The following is a 16,160-nucleotide window of genomic DNA, read 5'->3' on the forward strand; positions in this document are numbered from 1 at the left end:
GGGAGGGCCGGCGGGTGAGGGCGGGGCGGAGGGGGCGAAATGGCGGCGGCCGGGGGTGGTGAGCGGGGGGGGGCCTGGGCCGCTCCTGCGCCTTAGTTAATAGTTAAGGAACGAGCTAGTTAATTAACGAGCTGGTGCTCTTCAAGGTGCCGCTGGTGCTGGGGCGAGCGTGCGGTGAGGCGAGCCGCGGGGCTGCGGAGGGATGGAGGCGCTGCCCGAGCTCTACGCCATCTTCCGGGGAGAGGTGCGGGGCGCCGGGGGGGCCTGAGGGGGCCTCGGGGGGGGGGGAGGGTCCTGAGGGGCCTCGGGGGGGGGAGGGTCCTGAGGGGCCTCGGGGGGGGGAGGGAGGGTCCTGAGGGGCCTCGGGGGGGTCCTGGGGCCGTCTTTGTGCTCAGTCAGCCCCGAGGTTAGGGGGAGCCTCGGCGTGCGGTTGCTCCCTTGCACTGCTGCGTATTTACCGCGTTAATTTTACAGGAAAAATCACCTCGTGGTGCGCTTCGGCGTCCCGTGGGGGTGTTCAGAGGGTGATTTCTGGCCTTACCTGTGCTGTTCTTTTTTATCTCTTTGAGTAGCAGAGCGTACGGTTGGGATTACACCGATACAGTCGGTGGCTTTGTATGTTGGGGTCTCTGCCTGGAAGAATCATTTTGTAGAAGGAAACTCCCTTGCCTTCCGTCTGTGACGCAGAAGTTCACTGCCATAATTAGAAAATTATTTTAATTCTCCAGGAAAAAAATTATAGGAAATTAACTTTCAATTGCATAATGCTTTACGCTATTTTCTTGTAACTGTTATAACGAACTCGAAGCTTAAAGGCAGGAAAGTAATGGACTTCTTGTAAGTCAGTTTGCTGTTAACGGAGGTTGACTATGCGTTGCTGGATTCAGGACCGCTTCCCAGTTCTCAGTATGTCTCATGCTTTGACTTTATCGGTCTGGGCTGAGAGTTGGAAAGTCACGGTGAGGTGTGGAGCTGGTTCCCCACTCTTCATTCGTCCCAGGAGGCTGCGTAACCTTGCCTGTAAAATTGTGATGCAAATTAAGTTGGGTTGCAGAGAAAACGTAGGGACTGCTGAATTTTCTCTGAAATATTTCCTGCTCCTGTACCTCACCTAACGTCACTAATGTTAAAGAAAATCAAGCCTCTTGTTTTAAAGCATACGTTCCTGGCTGTTTACACACACAGTTGTACACGCATAAGACACCTGCTGTGCTTGCCTGCCTGCCTGCCCTGGAGCTACCAAGCGCTGCTCTCTAACCTCCGATGCCCCAACCAAAGGAAGACTGGGAACCACTTGGGGTTTTTGTGCATGTGCTGACCTGTGCTCTGAAAGGAGGTGTTTTAGGAAGGGCTTTCCTTTAAACGTTGTGTTCATTTTCTCCACAGGTGGCGTCTGTGACAGAATATGGGGCATTTATAAAAATCCCAGGCTGCAGGAAGCAAGGTTTGTTTCTTTTATTCCCGCTTGGTTTCACGTTGATGTGTAGAAGCCAAACAGCCAGCTTCAGAATGAAGACTTGTTGTTTTCTAAAAAGCTCAGAAAAAGGGTTTTTAAATTAGGAAGAAATGGAGGTTCTCAGTGTTTATAGTTTAGGTGGTGCCTTTGCGTGAAGAAGGAAAAGACTCAGTGCTCTTTAAATGTGGCTTTTTGGTACCTTTGGTGTATTTTAGAGAATCGTTTCATGGTGTTGGACAGACACTAGAGAATTTCTACAGCTTCATAGTTTGTACCACTTATTTCTTTAATTGCCAATTTGAGTTTAATGAAAACTAAAATGAAGCTCAAATAAGACAGCAGTTCTGACTTAAGTTTTAAAGCTCTGCTCGTGCTTGTGGGAAGCTTGCAGAATAAAACAAATTAATTTTACAAAAGGAGCAGCTTAAGCTTGGTGTTCTGTTATTTGCCGGAGGCCCACAAATAACCACTTCTCTGTCGTCCTAACGCGCCCAGTTACTTCAGTGCCAGTTCTAATAAAGGGTTTTGGACCGAAGTGTGGCTGCTGGGGGGAAGTTGCCTTGAGGTGCAGACAGGCCTTAAATTATGAGCCAAAACAGCAAGGTGCTTCCATATTTACCATTTTTTTGGTAACCCTGTGGCCCACGTGGGTTATTTGTGCAGATTGGACATGAAGCGTTCTGGCTGCGTGACCTCGCAAGCACAACGGAAGATCGGGGCAGCCGTGGTTTTTAATGCTTCTGACGCCGCCAGCACTGTGTTGTGTCGCTGGGGCGTGAAATGTCCTCTTTGTTCTCCGTTGATCGCACACCTCTAGCAGTAAAAAATTCTTGAGCGTGCACCCTCAACATATGTATGTTGCCTTATAAATGATGTGTGTGATATTACTCTACTTCTGTACGTCATAAAACATAAAAGCAGAAATTGAGAGGATGAGCTGAAGATGAAATAAACACTATTACGTCTTTATTTGTTAATGGTGCAAAAATACATTCTCTTTTTTTCCTCCCAAATTGCGACCAGGCCTTGTTCATAAGACTCACATGTCTTCCTGCCGGGTGGATAAGCCCTCGGAGATAGTGGATGTCGGAGACAAAGTATGGGTGAAGCTTATTGGAAAGGAGGTAACGTTAATTCTCGCTTCTTTTGTGCTGTGTAGATGAAATACGTTGTGGTGAAGTTTACTGCAAGAACAATGAACTACGAACGTCTGCGCACAGTGGCTGTGTGTTCCTGTCACTTTGTCAGGGGTGCGACGTGCTGATTTTTACCAGTGGCTGAGTTCTGCATGCCTTCACGTGTGGCTTTGGGCACTGCGTTTCTGTGACTCACAATAACGGAGCTTGGGAAAAGGGACTTCATAAAAGCTTTTGACCTGCAAGCAACAAATCCGTCCCTTTCTGTCTCCGTGCACCCGTTCTCAGCCATCGCTGTGTGATTTGGTAGCTGAGTGAGCAATTTGTGAGAATCCCAAGATAGGAGTTAGTAAACAGGGTTCAGTAACTGTTTTGAGAGACAGGCCTGTTCTTAGAAGATGTGATTTTTTTTGTTTTGTTTTGTTTGTTTGTCCTTTCCAGGAGGGCATCATTGGCAATGAATTGGGCCCGGGGGGGAGAACTTTTTTTTCTTTGAGAGATTATTAAATCTATATCTGTGTATGATTTTTTTTTCCTACAACCTACGCTGCATTTTATTACACAAACACGACAATAAGCACGTCTTCTCTATTTAAAGCTTACTTGGAACAAAGACTAAAGACTCTTGCTTTGGTGAGCCATGGAAGCAAAGAAAGATGACTGTTCAGGAGCATTCAGTTCAGAGCTGCACAGGTTTTTGTGTCTTTAGAGGTCTTTTTGAAAAACGGTGATGAGGCTGATGTACAAAACTGGGACGTAATTTTGTGTGAGGTAAGGGAAAAGGGTCGAGAACGCTTTAGTCTCCTTTACAGTAGAGAACGGATGTATGAAAGACTTCACAGACCCTTTGTAGCCATCTGCAGTGTACATTTCTTTTTAATATTGTTTTTATAAATTTCTATCAAACAGCTGTTTTCTCGGTCTGGAACAGTTGTTGGGTTCCTGGCCTCTGTTGTAGAGGCAGAAGCGTGTTGGAGAGGTGAACAACAGAAGAGTTCATTGTTCGATTGCCTGCAAATAACTGCATAGAACTCACACGTGAACAAAACAAAAGCCTTCGATAGCAGTACTGGTGAAAATGCAGGAGGCTGTGAGAGAGGCTTCAAGAGAAAACGTCCAACCTTTGCACTTGCTTCTAAAGCAGTGCTGTCGTGATCAGGGGCTTATTAAGATTCAGAAGATGCTAGCTCCTAAAATGGGTACTTAGAACATTTCCAGTCTCATATAGATATGGAAAAAGGTGTGTGGGTGGGTGTATATGTGGATATACGCGTATAGCTACATTTTTCAGAATGCGAGTCAGCCAGAGCGGCAGTCTGGGGGAGCTCCCTTGCAGTTGATTTGCTGGAGAATTGTAGCAAAGCCTCCAAACGTGCACGCTTTTCTCAAGCACGAGTTTGGTCATATGGAAAGCAGAATCTGAAGAGATTTATAATTTGATTTTATTGTGTTTATGAAGCTGTTAATCAGAATACTCTACAATGTTAATACATCTATAGTATAAAAAGAACAAAATCACTTTCATGTAGTATCCTTTTCTGTATCTTAGCTACTAACCGACAATTTCATTCCTTCTCTGCAGGCCTCCAGATGGATTGTATTCATGAACACCACTGTTATTTACTCTTCTTGTTCTATATCTTCCAGATGAAAGATGACAAACTGAAGCTTTCCCTCTCCATGAAGGTTGTTAACCAAGGCACAGGAAAAGACCTTGATCCGAACAATGTTGCCCTTGAGTAGGTAAATCTACTGAGTTCAGCGTGGCGGGTCAGGCGGGTTGCTACTACCTGCTTTCCCTGGCCTTCATTCCCGGCCCTCCTGCCATACTTATCTGCTGCGTCCTCCCTCCCTTGGAGGGTGAGGGGGTTCTTCCCGAGCCCCTGGGGGATGCCGTGGCTGGGAGGAGGGCTGAGTAAAGGAACTGCCTTGGTTGTGCTGCTTAGAGGCCGGCAGAGCTGCAGCAGATGACGGCGTAACGTGCTGCTACTGATGGGGTTTATACTGATGTATAGTTGGTTGGCTTCGTTCTTCGGTTTAGCTTAGTGGTGCCCTTAGAGCAACATTTGGAGGGGGGAAGTCTTTAGATTGTGCCTATATAAATCTACAGGACTGAAGCGAGGGTGGATTGAAAGTGGAACTTTCCTTCTCTTTCCAGTCAGGATGAGAGGAAAAAACGCATGTTCAGGGACTACACTAGTCAGAAGATCACGCTTGAAGCTGTCTTGAACACTGTGTGCAAGAAATGTGGCTGCAAAGGTATGTTTTTGTAGGGTTTTGTTCTGTAGTCTTGCCACGTAAGGACTGAATTTTGCTTTAGAGTGCCTCTCTTAGAGGAGAGCTGCGTTTTTTATCACTTGTTATGCACAGGAAAGACTTAGCTAAACTCCTTTAAAAAGATTTGTTTCTTGAAGTTGTGTCCCTGGCCTTTCTGTAAGGAACAGTTCTGCTGAGTACAGGTTCTTCTTCCTGTGTTAAAGCCTCTCATAGCCGAGGATTCGTTCCAGTTCTGCATGTTAAGAAATAAACGTGTGCCTTCACCAAACCATTTAACGGTGGTCAGGAAGGCCGGTGGAAAGGACTTTGCATTGTGTTCCCAGCTAATCAGCAAGCTTGTGAGCAGCTGTCCTAGAGCTCAGATTAAGCATTTTTACTAGATAAGTTTTGTATTTTGCCTAGTACAGGAACGAGGAGTTGGCTTCCGTGGTGCTTTTGCAAGATGCTGAGGTGTAAGGTAGTCTTTTATATGTGTAATTTTTGCTGCACCCTGCTTGTTGTAGAGCAAGTGGTTAAGCTGGAGCTGGTGCTGTTTTGGAGAAGGTTTATCAAGGCGGCTGTTAAACACCAGCATGGTTCTGTGTAGTGGTAGATAACTGTCTTTAAAGTACCATTCTAAAGAAACCCCAAAACTTTAAACTAGATTCTGCATGTTTCCAGTCTGCTTTTTACTGACGCCTGCTCAGAACAGGCAGGCAGATGCTGTCTATCTGCAGTTTCTGCCACCACTATTAGTAGATCAGCTTTGAAGCCTTGAGTAAAAAGGGCAGAACTAGAGTGAGCTGACTCCTTAGGTGTTTGTGGCTTTCATCTCACCTGCTGGATGTCTGTCCCAGCAGTTGACTCCCTTCCCCGTGTGCTTTAGGATTCTGCTTAAGCCCTCACCCAGATTTCCCTGTTCAGACAAGTGTCTTAGCTTTGCCTGGTGAATCTTTCCAGAATGATGTGTGTTGCACTTGCTCTCCTGTCTTGTTTAATTAGGGCATGTTAAAGTTGTAGAAATGCTTGGACAAAAACCATACAGTGTGGATTCCTGTAAGGTGACTAGTAATAAGGTGGTTGTTGGCGCCTCAGGTGTCTGAAATGCAGCCGCACGAAAAAAGCGTGTGGGAGGAGGGGTTGCAGCTTCAAACGCTGTTTTGCAGGTCACTTTGCCAAGGAGTGTTTCATGCAGCCTGGGGGAACCAAATATAGCCTGATTCCAGAAGAGGAGGAAGAGGAGGTGACAGCAGCAGAATGTGAAAGGCACAAAAAGAGCAGCTTGACTGATGATTCCTCAAAGAAAAGGAAAAAGGTATGAGGTGCCCTACTGCTGACCTGCAAAAGTGAGCCGGATTGGTCTGTTGAGATACATCTGTGATTTACCACAGCAATGCAGTTACGAGCGGGCAGTTCTGGGCTGAGAAAGTGGCTCAGGTCTGTGCATGTGCTGTAGCAAACCAGGAACCTCTTCTACAGGCTCTAATAGTAATTCTTACACTTCCTCCTTTTATTCTTGTCAAACCGTCCCTAGGATGGCTTTGTGCTATTATATAGGTATAATAATGCACAGCTTCCAAAAGAGTTTCTTTACAGGGAGAGGGGATTTTTTTTCCCCTTGTGTTCGTGAGGCTCAGTAGAGCTTGTGTGGGTTTCCTGAATTTCTGTGGTTCTTGTCAATAGCCCTCCTCTGTCTCTTTGCTCTTATTCTATCAACTTTCTTTAATCAGAACCAAACACCCACTGCCGCCTTGCTGCAGCGCGTGTCCTGACCCAGGCTGTGTGACGTGAACTGGGCTTGTCTGCGTGTGCCGGGCTAAAATCAGGGTTTGTGTTTGCCCAGGGAGCCTGCTCCATTCCCAGGCCATAAAGCTATAAAGTTCCAGGGATAAGAGAACTCTTACGTTTTGTGTCTCTGAGTGTGTTTGAACTCTGGCTTCAGAGCGTGTTGGTTTTAATGCTTAAAAAAAAAAAAAGGAGGGGAGACCCGAATGCCAAACAGGAGTCCCTGGTGCTCTGTCTCATTACACAGAAGTGAGCGTTCCGCTTACAGACTTCAGCAAGAAAACCATTTTGTTGGCATCCTTCACAGCTTGAGTCCTGCTCTCAATTACACTTCCAGAGCTTTTCAATTTTCTTTCCTCCCTCAGCTCTGTGCCGTGTCCCCTTTTCTGGAGAGGGGCAGCAGCCAGGAAAGGCGGTGGGATTTCCAACGTTTAGAAACAGGTTAGGCTGAAGAAGGGGAAAACGTCGGCAGAGGTGGTGAGGTGTGGTGCAGCCTTAGCTGATCTTCCGTGCGTTCTGCCAGCAGGAGCGGCACTTTCCTTTTCACAAGGACTGTGCTAGTAATTCCCTGGCAAGAACAAACTTCTGAGGGCTTAGTTCTCATAGGCTTACTGTGCTGGTGGGGGATACTATAAATGCTGGCTACAGGGAAAGGGGGAGTCAATGTGTTTCGATGGCAGCACTCGGATCGTGACTTCCAGTCGTGTTTTTCATTGACCGTTTGGTTTCCGGCACCTCAGTACACTCTTACTTGAGAGGGGAGTAGCTGGGACTGCAAGTTGTGACTGCACCAGAGCAGGAGCTGGGTGTGTGGTGGCTTTCCTTGCCTTAGCCTCTGGCCTTTGGCGTAGCTGTCTGTCCTAGAGTCAGTGCGGAGCTAAGTTGGTGTTAATTTGGTGCTTACTCTGCAGCTCCTGTTCGCCCAGTAGCGCTCTGAATAGCCGATCCAGTTGTGAGAGTGGGGTCTCACTCGGTCCTGGCACCTGGTTCCATCCCGAGGTGTTCTTTGTGTCCCTGCTATGTAGGCGTTCGTTCAAGAATGCCTTGGACTTGTCTGTGGGGTGTCGTTGCTCTGCAATGTAGAATACACGTTTTTCTTCCTGTTCTGATCTCAGGAGCAGGCAACTGAACTGAGCTCGCCCTCAGACCCCAGCCTGACCCTGACCCTGACCTCTCTGGGCTCCAGAGGTTGGTTTCTGTCCCGCCGTGGTGTGGTGGAAGAGCAGGGTGCTGGTAACACCTCCGCAGGGCTGGCTTCTCCTGCCTCGGGTTCTCCTCCCTCTAGGAGTGATGATGGTTTATCTGGTCATGGCTCGCTCTGCCTTGCAGCGTAACTGCTATTTAAATGGTACAGGGAGAAGCTGTACTGGGAGGTGCACAAATAGTGCTTTGTTGTATCGGTGCCTGCCCACCGGGGCAGGGATTCCCTGTGGAGTCTTGCCCTACTGACACTACAGGATATGTGGGTCACTGTCCTAAATTTGTTACTGTTTTTTTTCAGCTGTGGATTAACAGCCTTCCCTTACATGTTGCTTCTTCCTTTGATCTCCTCCCTTCTCAAGGAGGAGATCAAACGTTTTCAGATGTTTTCCAGCGCTGGAAAATAAAACTTGTGAGCTTTCTGGAGGCAGGATGTGGGATCCTGAAATGAATAGCTCCCTTGTTGTCTCGGGTGCCTGCTGTGATCTTGTCTGGGAGCCACTGTGTGCTTCCCTGCTTGCCCGGAGCACCGAGAGGGTTTGCACGGGATAGGAGTAGCTGGATCTACCTAGTGACAATTGCCTCGCTGACCCCTTCCCATATGAGGTTTGTAACATAGATGTAGCAGTTATATTTTTTTTAATGAGAAGATAGCTTCCTATCTACCAAGGATCTGTTTGGTGTCATAATAATAGCACCAATGCTTCTGGCTGTTCGTTATCAGCGTTTTCTGAGCCCTTGATTTGATGCGTCCTTGCAGTTCCTGGGTGCTCTCCCCTCTCCTCAGAGACTCCTCAGGGAGATGCTCCGGGGTCCTTGCTCTCCCTGTTCTGCCTGCCTGCCATCCCCACGGTCACCATCGTCGGTAGCTTAAGCCCAGTCACTGTGTGGCTGCCCAGCGCTGGCGTTGGATCCTTCCTGGTTGGAGGGGTCTGCTTTGCTGCTGTCGTCAGTTTGTAGGACTCCCGGGGAAATGATCTTTAAGGCCCGCTGAGGGTTTTTGTACCGGTGGAATCTCTTCCATGCCACACTGGAGATACAAAGTTCTTCAGTTCTCTGCTTTTCTCCTGCCCGAACCCCCGAGGGACAGCTGGAACAGTTCCTGGCACAAGAGTGGGCACAAATCTCTCTCCTTACAGGTGACCACGTTAGTTCTGGGCACGTGAGAGCGCTGTCCTGCCTCCCGTAGTCGGAGAGAAGGCAGGGGCTGGCAGCAGAGGCCGAGCTGCTGCTGCCACAGCGCTGTGCGGAACTACAGAGAGCATCCGAGGAGCCTTTGACAGCTGTGCAGGCACGTTGCTGCGTCCCTTTCGCTTTTACTCCGTGGGTCACCGGGTGAAGGAGCTCCTATGGGAACACGGCAGCGTGCCCGTGCTGAGCCTGCGTAGGAGGGAGGCGTGCTGAGAAAAAACAAATCCTTCCGATCCTTCTCTCCTGTCTGCTGAGAAAAGAGCTGCTGCTTCAGCACTAGCAGGAGCGCCTCTTACTCGGCTCTTGCAGAAAACGCCCCGTCTGCTCAGAGGCATTGATTAACCTGGCCCCGCTGTAGCTGTGGGATGGGTGTTGGAGTTGCGTGGTGAACACGACCTGCGACAGCGTGTCGGCAGCCTCTGCTGCTCTTTCTGCCATGTGAAAGCTTTCCATGAGATCTTGCACGTGGTTTTTTTCCCTACTTAAAGCCACACCTCAAGAAGTGTTTGTTCAGTGACCTGCGGCTCACCCAGTCTTAATCCGTCCTCACCTGTAGCTAGTACTTGTTTCACAGGTTCTTCAGTGGCACTAGTTTAGGGCACGGCAGAGTCGTGCTCACTCTCTTCACACAATACGCTTTTCTCTTTAACGCCCTTGTCCGTCTCTGACCTTTGCTGTATTTATTTAATGGCCATAGCCTGGATTCTTCTCATCAGATTAATTCAAGCTGGAATGGAATAATACAGTTGGGTTTACATAATTCATCTCTCTTCTCATTAAACTGAGAGGTGGATTTTTTTGTTGCTGTTTTTGAATAAACCTAGAAGGAATACTGGCATCTCTGTGGAGATGCAGGTGGACGTATATCTGGAAATTTATTCTACTTTTTTCACAAGGACAGACGTAAAGTCTCTAAATAAAGCCATAACCCTGCAAAGAGCTGGTGAAAAATACTTCTTGGAGAGTTCTGGGCACTCCCCTCTTATCTCAAAATCGAATACTTCTAGAAGGAATGAGCTGTTGTAACATTCCTAGAACGTAGCCCTGAGCACCTTTCCTTGCAAAGGACAGGAAACAGCCCGCTGGGCTGATGTGGGCCCTCCTGGTAGGGGCTGCTTCAAAACACCTACGGCAATAGGCCAGCGTTATCGGGCTGAGGCTCAGCTCTCAGCACAGCTCTTGTATCTGAGGGATTTCAAAGCGGATCATGCTCTGTTTTGGTAGAACTGTAATTGCTAACCAAATTGAGCAGGACCTACAAAGAAGTGTAACGGTCTTCGTGCTCCGCCGTCCCTCTATGAGCATCGTGTTTTTTTTTTTTTTAATTTATTTTCTTTCCATTTGGAGTCTGCCTGGGCAGAACTCTCTCAGGATGTTCGCACACTTGCAGTGTTTGCAGTGCTGGGGGAGTGGCTGGGTGCGCCTGAGAACCGAGCTGAGCCTGGCTTCATCCATCAGCAGCAAGCCCTCCTGGAGGCCTGTCCCCAGCTCTGGGCGTGGGGAGGCTTTGCTGGTGCTGAAGGCAGAATTTGGGCTTGAACCTTGGCACTGAGGTAGAACCCAGGGAACGGCTCCCGCCTCCACGCCGGTGTTTCCTGGTGAGCTGTGTGACCGCCCAGCAGGCGCAGGAAGGCGGCCGATGCCAGCCCGTCGGTGCTGCGATGCCAGCACTTAAGAGAAGTCTGTAGCCTAACGTCTTCTCCTGCGTTGGTGTGAGTGTTTTGGCTGAAGAGCGTCCCCAAAACATCCACGTGTGCGCTGCTCCCTGTAGTCCTGAAGGGACCGATGCGACATCCTGTCTTATCTTCAGCCTTCACGTGCTGAGAAAGTTTCCCAAGCTCTGGAATGACGCTCCGTTAGCCTGAGGTCCGCTCAGACTTTCTCACCATGTGCACAGACTGCAGAAGCTTGAGAAAATTCTCCTTGCTGCCTCCTTTTCCCTGGAAGATTTAACTCTTCCCAGTCCTTAGAAGATGATGGTAGGGCTCTGCTTCTCCCCTGGCTGTGTGGGTAGGGAACTTTGCAGTGAGCTTGCTTTTGCCCCCACAGAAAAGCAGGCTGCCAGACCTCAGTTATCGTAACGCTGCTGTGGGGCTCCAGAAACTGACACCTGCCCAAATTCTGCCAGGTGTGTGCTCAGCTCAGCCTCTGCTCTCTTCCCTGGGTCCCAGGGGACTCTGCTCAATGTCCAGCTCCACGCCATGCCTTGTCTTTGCTAGTCTGGCTCCCTAAAAGAGTCGTTCTGCTCGATATTAAATAAGCCACCGGCTCTCTTCCTTCTTTGTCCTCGACTGATAGCGTGCAGGTGGTGCTGTGCCGTGCAGCCTGTGCTAAACTGATGTCTTCAGCTGGGCTGCTTGTGTGCCACTGTAATAGGAGAGTGTGTTGGTTTTAGACGGAACACATACAGACTTCTGCCTTCCTGTAAGCCAGTAAATCAATCTTCATGTGGAAACTGCTCTTGCCTGGAAGTGGCCGAAGCTAATGGAAGAAATGTCTCATGGGGAGGAGGGGGAGAGCCCAGCCTTCTCTGTGCTCTCTGCGTTGAGGCACTTTTTTCCCCAAGCAGCCTTAAGATGGCTCGTCCTTCGTGGTGTGGCACTGGAGGGCTACCAGCAACCGAGAGAAATACCCCATAAGAGCACCCCTAAATCCAGCGTGGGCTTGGCTCTGACCTCACCTGCCTCGGTGAGCTGCCTGAGCACCTGCAAGGCAGCAGCAGCCGCAGCGGAGTCGGGATGTGCAAGTCATCGCAGGGGATTTGGTCCCCGTCTTTGCCTCGCTTTTTGTGCTGAGCTCAGCAGCTGCTCCTGGCAGCCGTTTCTGACGCTGAGTGCTGGTTTCTGAGCTCGCAGCATGTGGGTGAGGGAGCACTCGGCGCCTTTCTCAGCCTTCCTCCGGTGAAGCAAGCCGTCTTCAGGTGAATGGCTTCCAGTTTTCAGCTGAGGCGGATGTTTTCCCCTGGGTGGGGTGGGTGTGTAGCAAGCCTTGGGCAGCGCCGCAGGCACCCGAGGGAGGTGCAGTGACTCAGGACGAGCACAGGACCGGCGTCAGCGCCGGGTTCAGCCCTTCAGCGCCCAGCTCGGCGCCTGGTTATGTTGGAGCAGGTGGAAACGCTTCCCCACGTGAGTCACTCCGGCTTTGTGCAGGTGTCTGTGGCTGATTGCTGCTGTTCCCTTCACCTTCCCATGCGTTCCTGCCCTCTCCCTCGGCTTTCTGCTTTGTTGGCTGGGGCTGTGCAGAGCAGCTGGCCGAGGGGGAGGCCTCCCAGAGGACTCGTTGTGCCTGTCGTCCTGGGCCTTGCGCAACTGGGCCTTTGGGCTCGCTGCTGCTTTTGGTTTCCTCGTGAAATGGCCCAATCGGCCCCGCCAAGGCCTCTTCCAGTAAAACTCTGCGAGCCCGAGAATGACCTTGAAGTCACTGGGAACACTCGGCAAAGAAAAGCAGCAGAGCTGGTGGCTTGGGGGCTCCAGGCTTCTCCTGTTACACTCCTTTCCACAGCGGAATGCGAAACATGTTTTGTATGACAAAGGCTGAGAGTGTTGTGTTTGGGACTGCCTGACAGCTGTCCATCTCCCCGAAGCCTGGGCAGCGCTGTGCTCCCAAAACGGCATCGTTCAGCCTCTCTAAATTAGAGGTGGTGAGGGGGGAATGGGGCTTATCGTCTGGCTTACCAAGGCTCCTTTTCCTGGTCCAGAACTCCACCAAAGTGAGTGCCCTGGGCTCTTCCCACCTGCTGGCAGAGGCTCAGCAGACTCGCTGCTGCTGACAGCTCAGCCTTCCGGAGGCAGTGCCCAGCTCTGGCCGTGGCTCCTTGCTCACGCTCCGTGGTGAGGCTGTTCCCACGAGCTCACTCTCACTCCAGCTGTGTTTATACAAACCCACGCTGCGGTTCGGTGCTTCCAGGGGAGGCCGTTCCTCGGGGGCCCACGCGTGGGGAGCGCAGCGCTTGTTAACTGAGGCGGGGTGACAGAAGTCCAACTAACCTTCACGGAGTAGAGGTAAAGTGTGCGTACGGGGAAAGGAGCCGGACTACAGCTGGGAAACATCCCTTACCTAGTACAGCTACGTGTGTCGCTTGGGCCTGGCTGCGCCGCTATTGCAGAAGATACTGGGTGCTGGCTTGCAGCGCGTTTGGGAAAACTGACCCCAGACCTACGTGTGCGGGTCCAGGGCAGTTAGCGCGCACGTAGCTCCCTGCAAGCAAAGCACCAGCGCACGGCTCAGAGCAGGAGCCTTGCTGGCTGGGCTGCGTTCCTTGCTGGTGTAGTCTAAGCCCATCGCAGGCGCTGGCCCCTCTCTGCTCCGTGAAACCCGAGTTTGCTTCTTTCTTCGTGTCCTTTTTACGTCCTTGAACTATAATAATAATGATTCGTTGTACCCGTCTGCCGGGGAAGGCTTCTATTCAGTGCTGATGTGACTGTGGAAGAAACGAGTAGATCCTTATTGGAGGCCGGTATTGCTGGAACCTTTACGGCTCTTGGCAGACTCGGTTCGCTTTCCAAAATACTACATCGTGGACACGCTCATCTGCATGCTGCTTTAGTTTATTTCCCAGAATCAGGGGATGTTAGAGAAAACACCTCTCTTTTTCAAGATGATCGTGTATTTTTCAAACCATATTCCGGAAATATACCTGAAAAAGACTTCCCTCTTGCTCCAGGAGCTGGTTTACCTGCCAGTGTCGTGGCTATTCAGGGAAATAGAAAGGTGAGTTGAACTGTGATCAGCTCTGGATGTTTGCTGGTCGATGCCCAAAAGCAGACCGTGCCAGCTGCTGCCTGCCGAGCAATTTGTTTCCCCGTTTAATGCAACCTCCTGGAAATGGGTGTCCCTCCCTCTGCCAGGATGAGAGAGCCGATGTCTCCTGCTCAGACCTGGTGTCGTGCAGCAGGCGGCATTCACGGCGGTGCCCCCGTGCTTCTCCTCCCCGCTGGTGCCGGGACCGTTCGGTTTCTGCTGGTGCCGGCTGCAGGGCGGTGGAGCAGCGGGCGGGGCAGGGCTGGTGCCTGGGCTGTGTGCGTGCTCTCTGTGCAGCTGGGTCAGGTCCTCCCCCCTCAGTACTGCTGTCTAATCACGTAGATATAAATGGCCATCCTGTGGTGTTAATGTCTGTCTGCCTTGGGATTCTCGGCCTGCTGAGATTTCAGGAGGTGGCGGGCTGCAGTACTGATTTCAGAGTAATCTGTGCTTGGTGGCGTTGCAAGATCTCTCAAAATTGAGAGTTCAGATCCCTTTCCGAGCTCTGTACGAGGTTTATTGCAGCGCCACGTGTTCTCTTTCTGCACGCACTGGTAGGGCTCTCCAGCTCTGTGCAGCTTTTGCTTCAGGGCTTCACGGAAACGCAGCCTGGGGGCTCGGTGATGCCCCGACCCCTGCCCGCACGTGGATGTGTGCAACTTGTTTTGAGATTGTGCAAAGGGGGTGCTTGCTAAAGAGCACTTTCCTCATCCCGGCCCTCCTCTAGGGAGGGCCGAGGGAAACTGGGTGTTGGAAAAAGCAGTTTCGTGCCCTGGGGGCGGGAGGGCTGGCGTGGGATGCAGCCGTCTGTGGCTGCTCTCAGGCTGAAGGGCCCTGCGGAGCAGTCCTTGCCCTCTCTCAGAGGATCCCAGGTGTAAATGTGGTGGTTTAAGGTTTCCGGACTGTTCCTCTGGTGTTTCAGCAGGCGTTTCTTGGGTTTTCAGCTGCGCTTGGGCTTTGCAGCGAGGAGAAGGGTGTGCTGTTAGCGCTCCAGTGCATTAGCGCCCGTTTCCTGGCAGGCTGTGGGCCGCTGCCGCTGTGGGGAAGCGGGGACAGCGCTCGCTTCCAGCTGGCTGCGTTAGAAACCATGTCATTGGCAAAGGGCCTCATCCTGCCAGCCTCTATAAAAAGGAGCAGCCTTAAATAACGGAGTGCGCTCTGACTCTGGAGGGATGGCAAGGGCGTTCTCCTTGCGGTTTGACCAGCAGTGCTCAGGTTGGGGTTGGCATTTTGGGAACCCCACCTCTGCCGTGCGGCGCCTGCTGCAGCTGTGGGCTCCCACAGGTGCTTACGTCCAGACCACCTGGGCAGAGGCTGCGTGCGTCGTCCTGCGTCAGAGCAGGCTCAGCCCTGCCACAGCTTTTCGGGCTCTCATGACGGCACGTGGCTCGGTGCCCTGGTGAGCGCGGGTGATGGTTTTCCCACATGCAAGGCTTTGTTCTGCTTCGTTCCGTAGGAGAAGAAGAAGAAAAAGAAGCACAAGAGTAAGCAGTCCTCCGAGTCTGACTCAGACAGCTCTGACTCGGACAGCGACGGGGCTCAGCCAGCCAGCAAGAGGGCCAAGCACTCGGGGAAGACCAGCAAGGCTCAGAAGAAGAAGAAAAAGAAGCATAAGAAGACGACCAAGGAGTGACCGGGCGGACAGGGGCACCGGTATTGTGAATCCCTGGAATATACTGTTGGGAGCAAGCAGGACTGAATCGGTGTGCTTCTCACACCAAGTCAAGGAGATTCCTTCTTCCAAAAGTAACACTGAGCCCGTGCTGCTGAAGTTGTTGATGTTGCTGTAAGCTTTCCTATTACCTTAGACGTGGGCTGCCATTTTCTCCCACCGAGGCCAGTGGCCATACCTGCCCAAACAGGCTGATTGCACCCGTTCATCAGCAGCTCTCCTGTCCTGTAGCCTCCTGTCCGGCCGGGTGAGCTGCTGCCGGGCTCCTTGCACAGCGTCGGGCAGCCGCCCCGAGCCCGTGTGACATCAGCCCCGATCCCGTTGCCTGCACAAGGTGGAGCCGCGCCGCCTGGCCGCGCTCCCAGCCCTGCTGCGTGCACACGTGCTGCTGGCTCAGAGCAGCCGCGGGGACCGATCGCAGCCCCGACCGACGCCGTCGCTGCAGAGCAGCTCAGAAAGGGCCCCGCTGTCTCTGCACTTGCCCCTTTCCCAGCTCAAGGCGTCGGTAACCCTGCCTGGAGGGGGTTGATTCATGATTTGGTCTTGCTACCCAAACCCTCCCCCTGCCCTGTTCATTTTGTCTGTAAATATTGAGAGTGGGAGAGTAAGAAGCAAATTGGTGAGTGGAGATATTTTAAGTAAACATTAACTGTGGTGTATTTGCTGCCTTTGTAAAGGATGGAAAATAAATCTCTCAAATCTCCAGTTGTACTTTGTACTGTTT

At 51.2% G+C, this 16,160-nt stretch overlaps 1 protein-coding gene across 3 annotated transcripts; it reads left to right on the forward strand.

The window, feature by feature from the left end:
• Nucleotides 1–3: 3 nt before the first annotated feature.
• ZCCHC17 (zinc finger CCHC-type containing 17) lies at nucleotides 4–16,141 on the forward strand. Of its 3 annotated transcripts, XM_040534990.1 has the most exons (9): nucleotides 4–58; nucleotides 147–244; nucleotides 1,387–1,444; nucleotides 2,480–2,580; nucleotides 4,240–4,331; nucleotides 4,751–4,851; nucleotides 6,015–6,163; nucleotides 12,931–13,025; nucleotides 15,221–15,360. In XM_040534990.1, exons 2-8 carry the CDS (start codon nucleotides 203–205, stop codon nucleotides 12,982–12,984), a joined length of 597 nt encoding a protein of 198 aa, XP_040390924.1. In that variant the 5' UTR covers nucleotides 4–58; nucleotides 147–202; the 3' UTR covers nucleotides 12,985–13,025; nucleotides 15,221–15,360. The 3 variants fall into 3 exon arrangements, with proteins under 3 accessions (XP_040390924.1, XP_040390925.1, XP_040390923.1); XM_040534991.1 differs by lacking the exons at nucleotides 12,931–13,025; nucleotides 15,221–15,360 and adding an exon at nucleotides 8,973–11,660; XM_040534989.1 differs by lacking the exon at nucleotides 12,931–13,025 and having other exon boundaries at nucleotides 6–58; nucleotides 15,221–16,141.
• Nucleotides 16,142–16,160: the final 19 nt, after the last annotated feature.

Source organism: Cygnus olor, chromosome 23 (genome assembly GCF_009769625.2).
Source record: "Cygnus olor isolate bCygOlo1 chromosome 23, bCygOlo1.pri.v2, whole genome shotgun sequence".
Classification (NCBI taxonomy): domain Eukaryota; kingdom Metazoa; phylum Chordata; class Aves; order Anseriformes; family Anatidae; genus Cygnus; species Cygnus olor.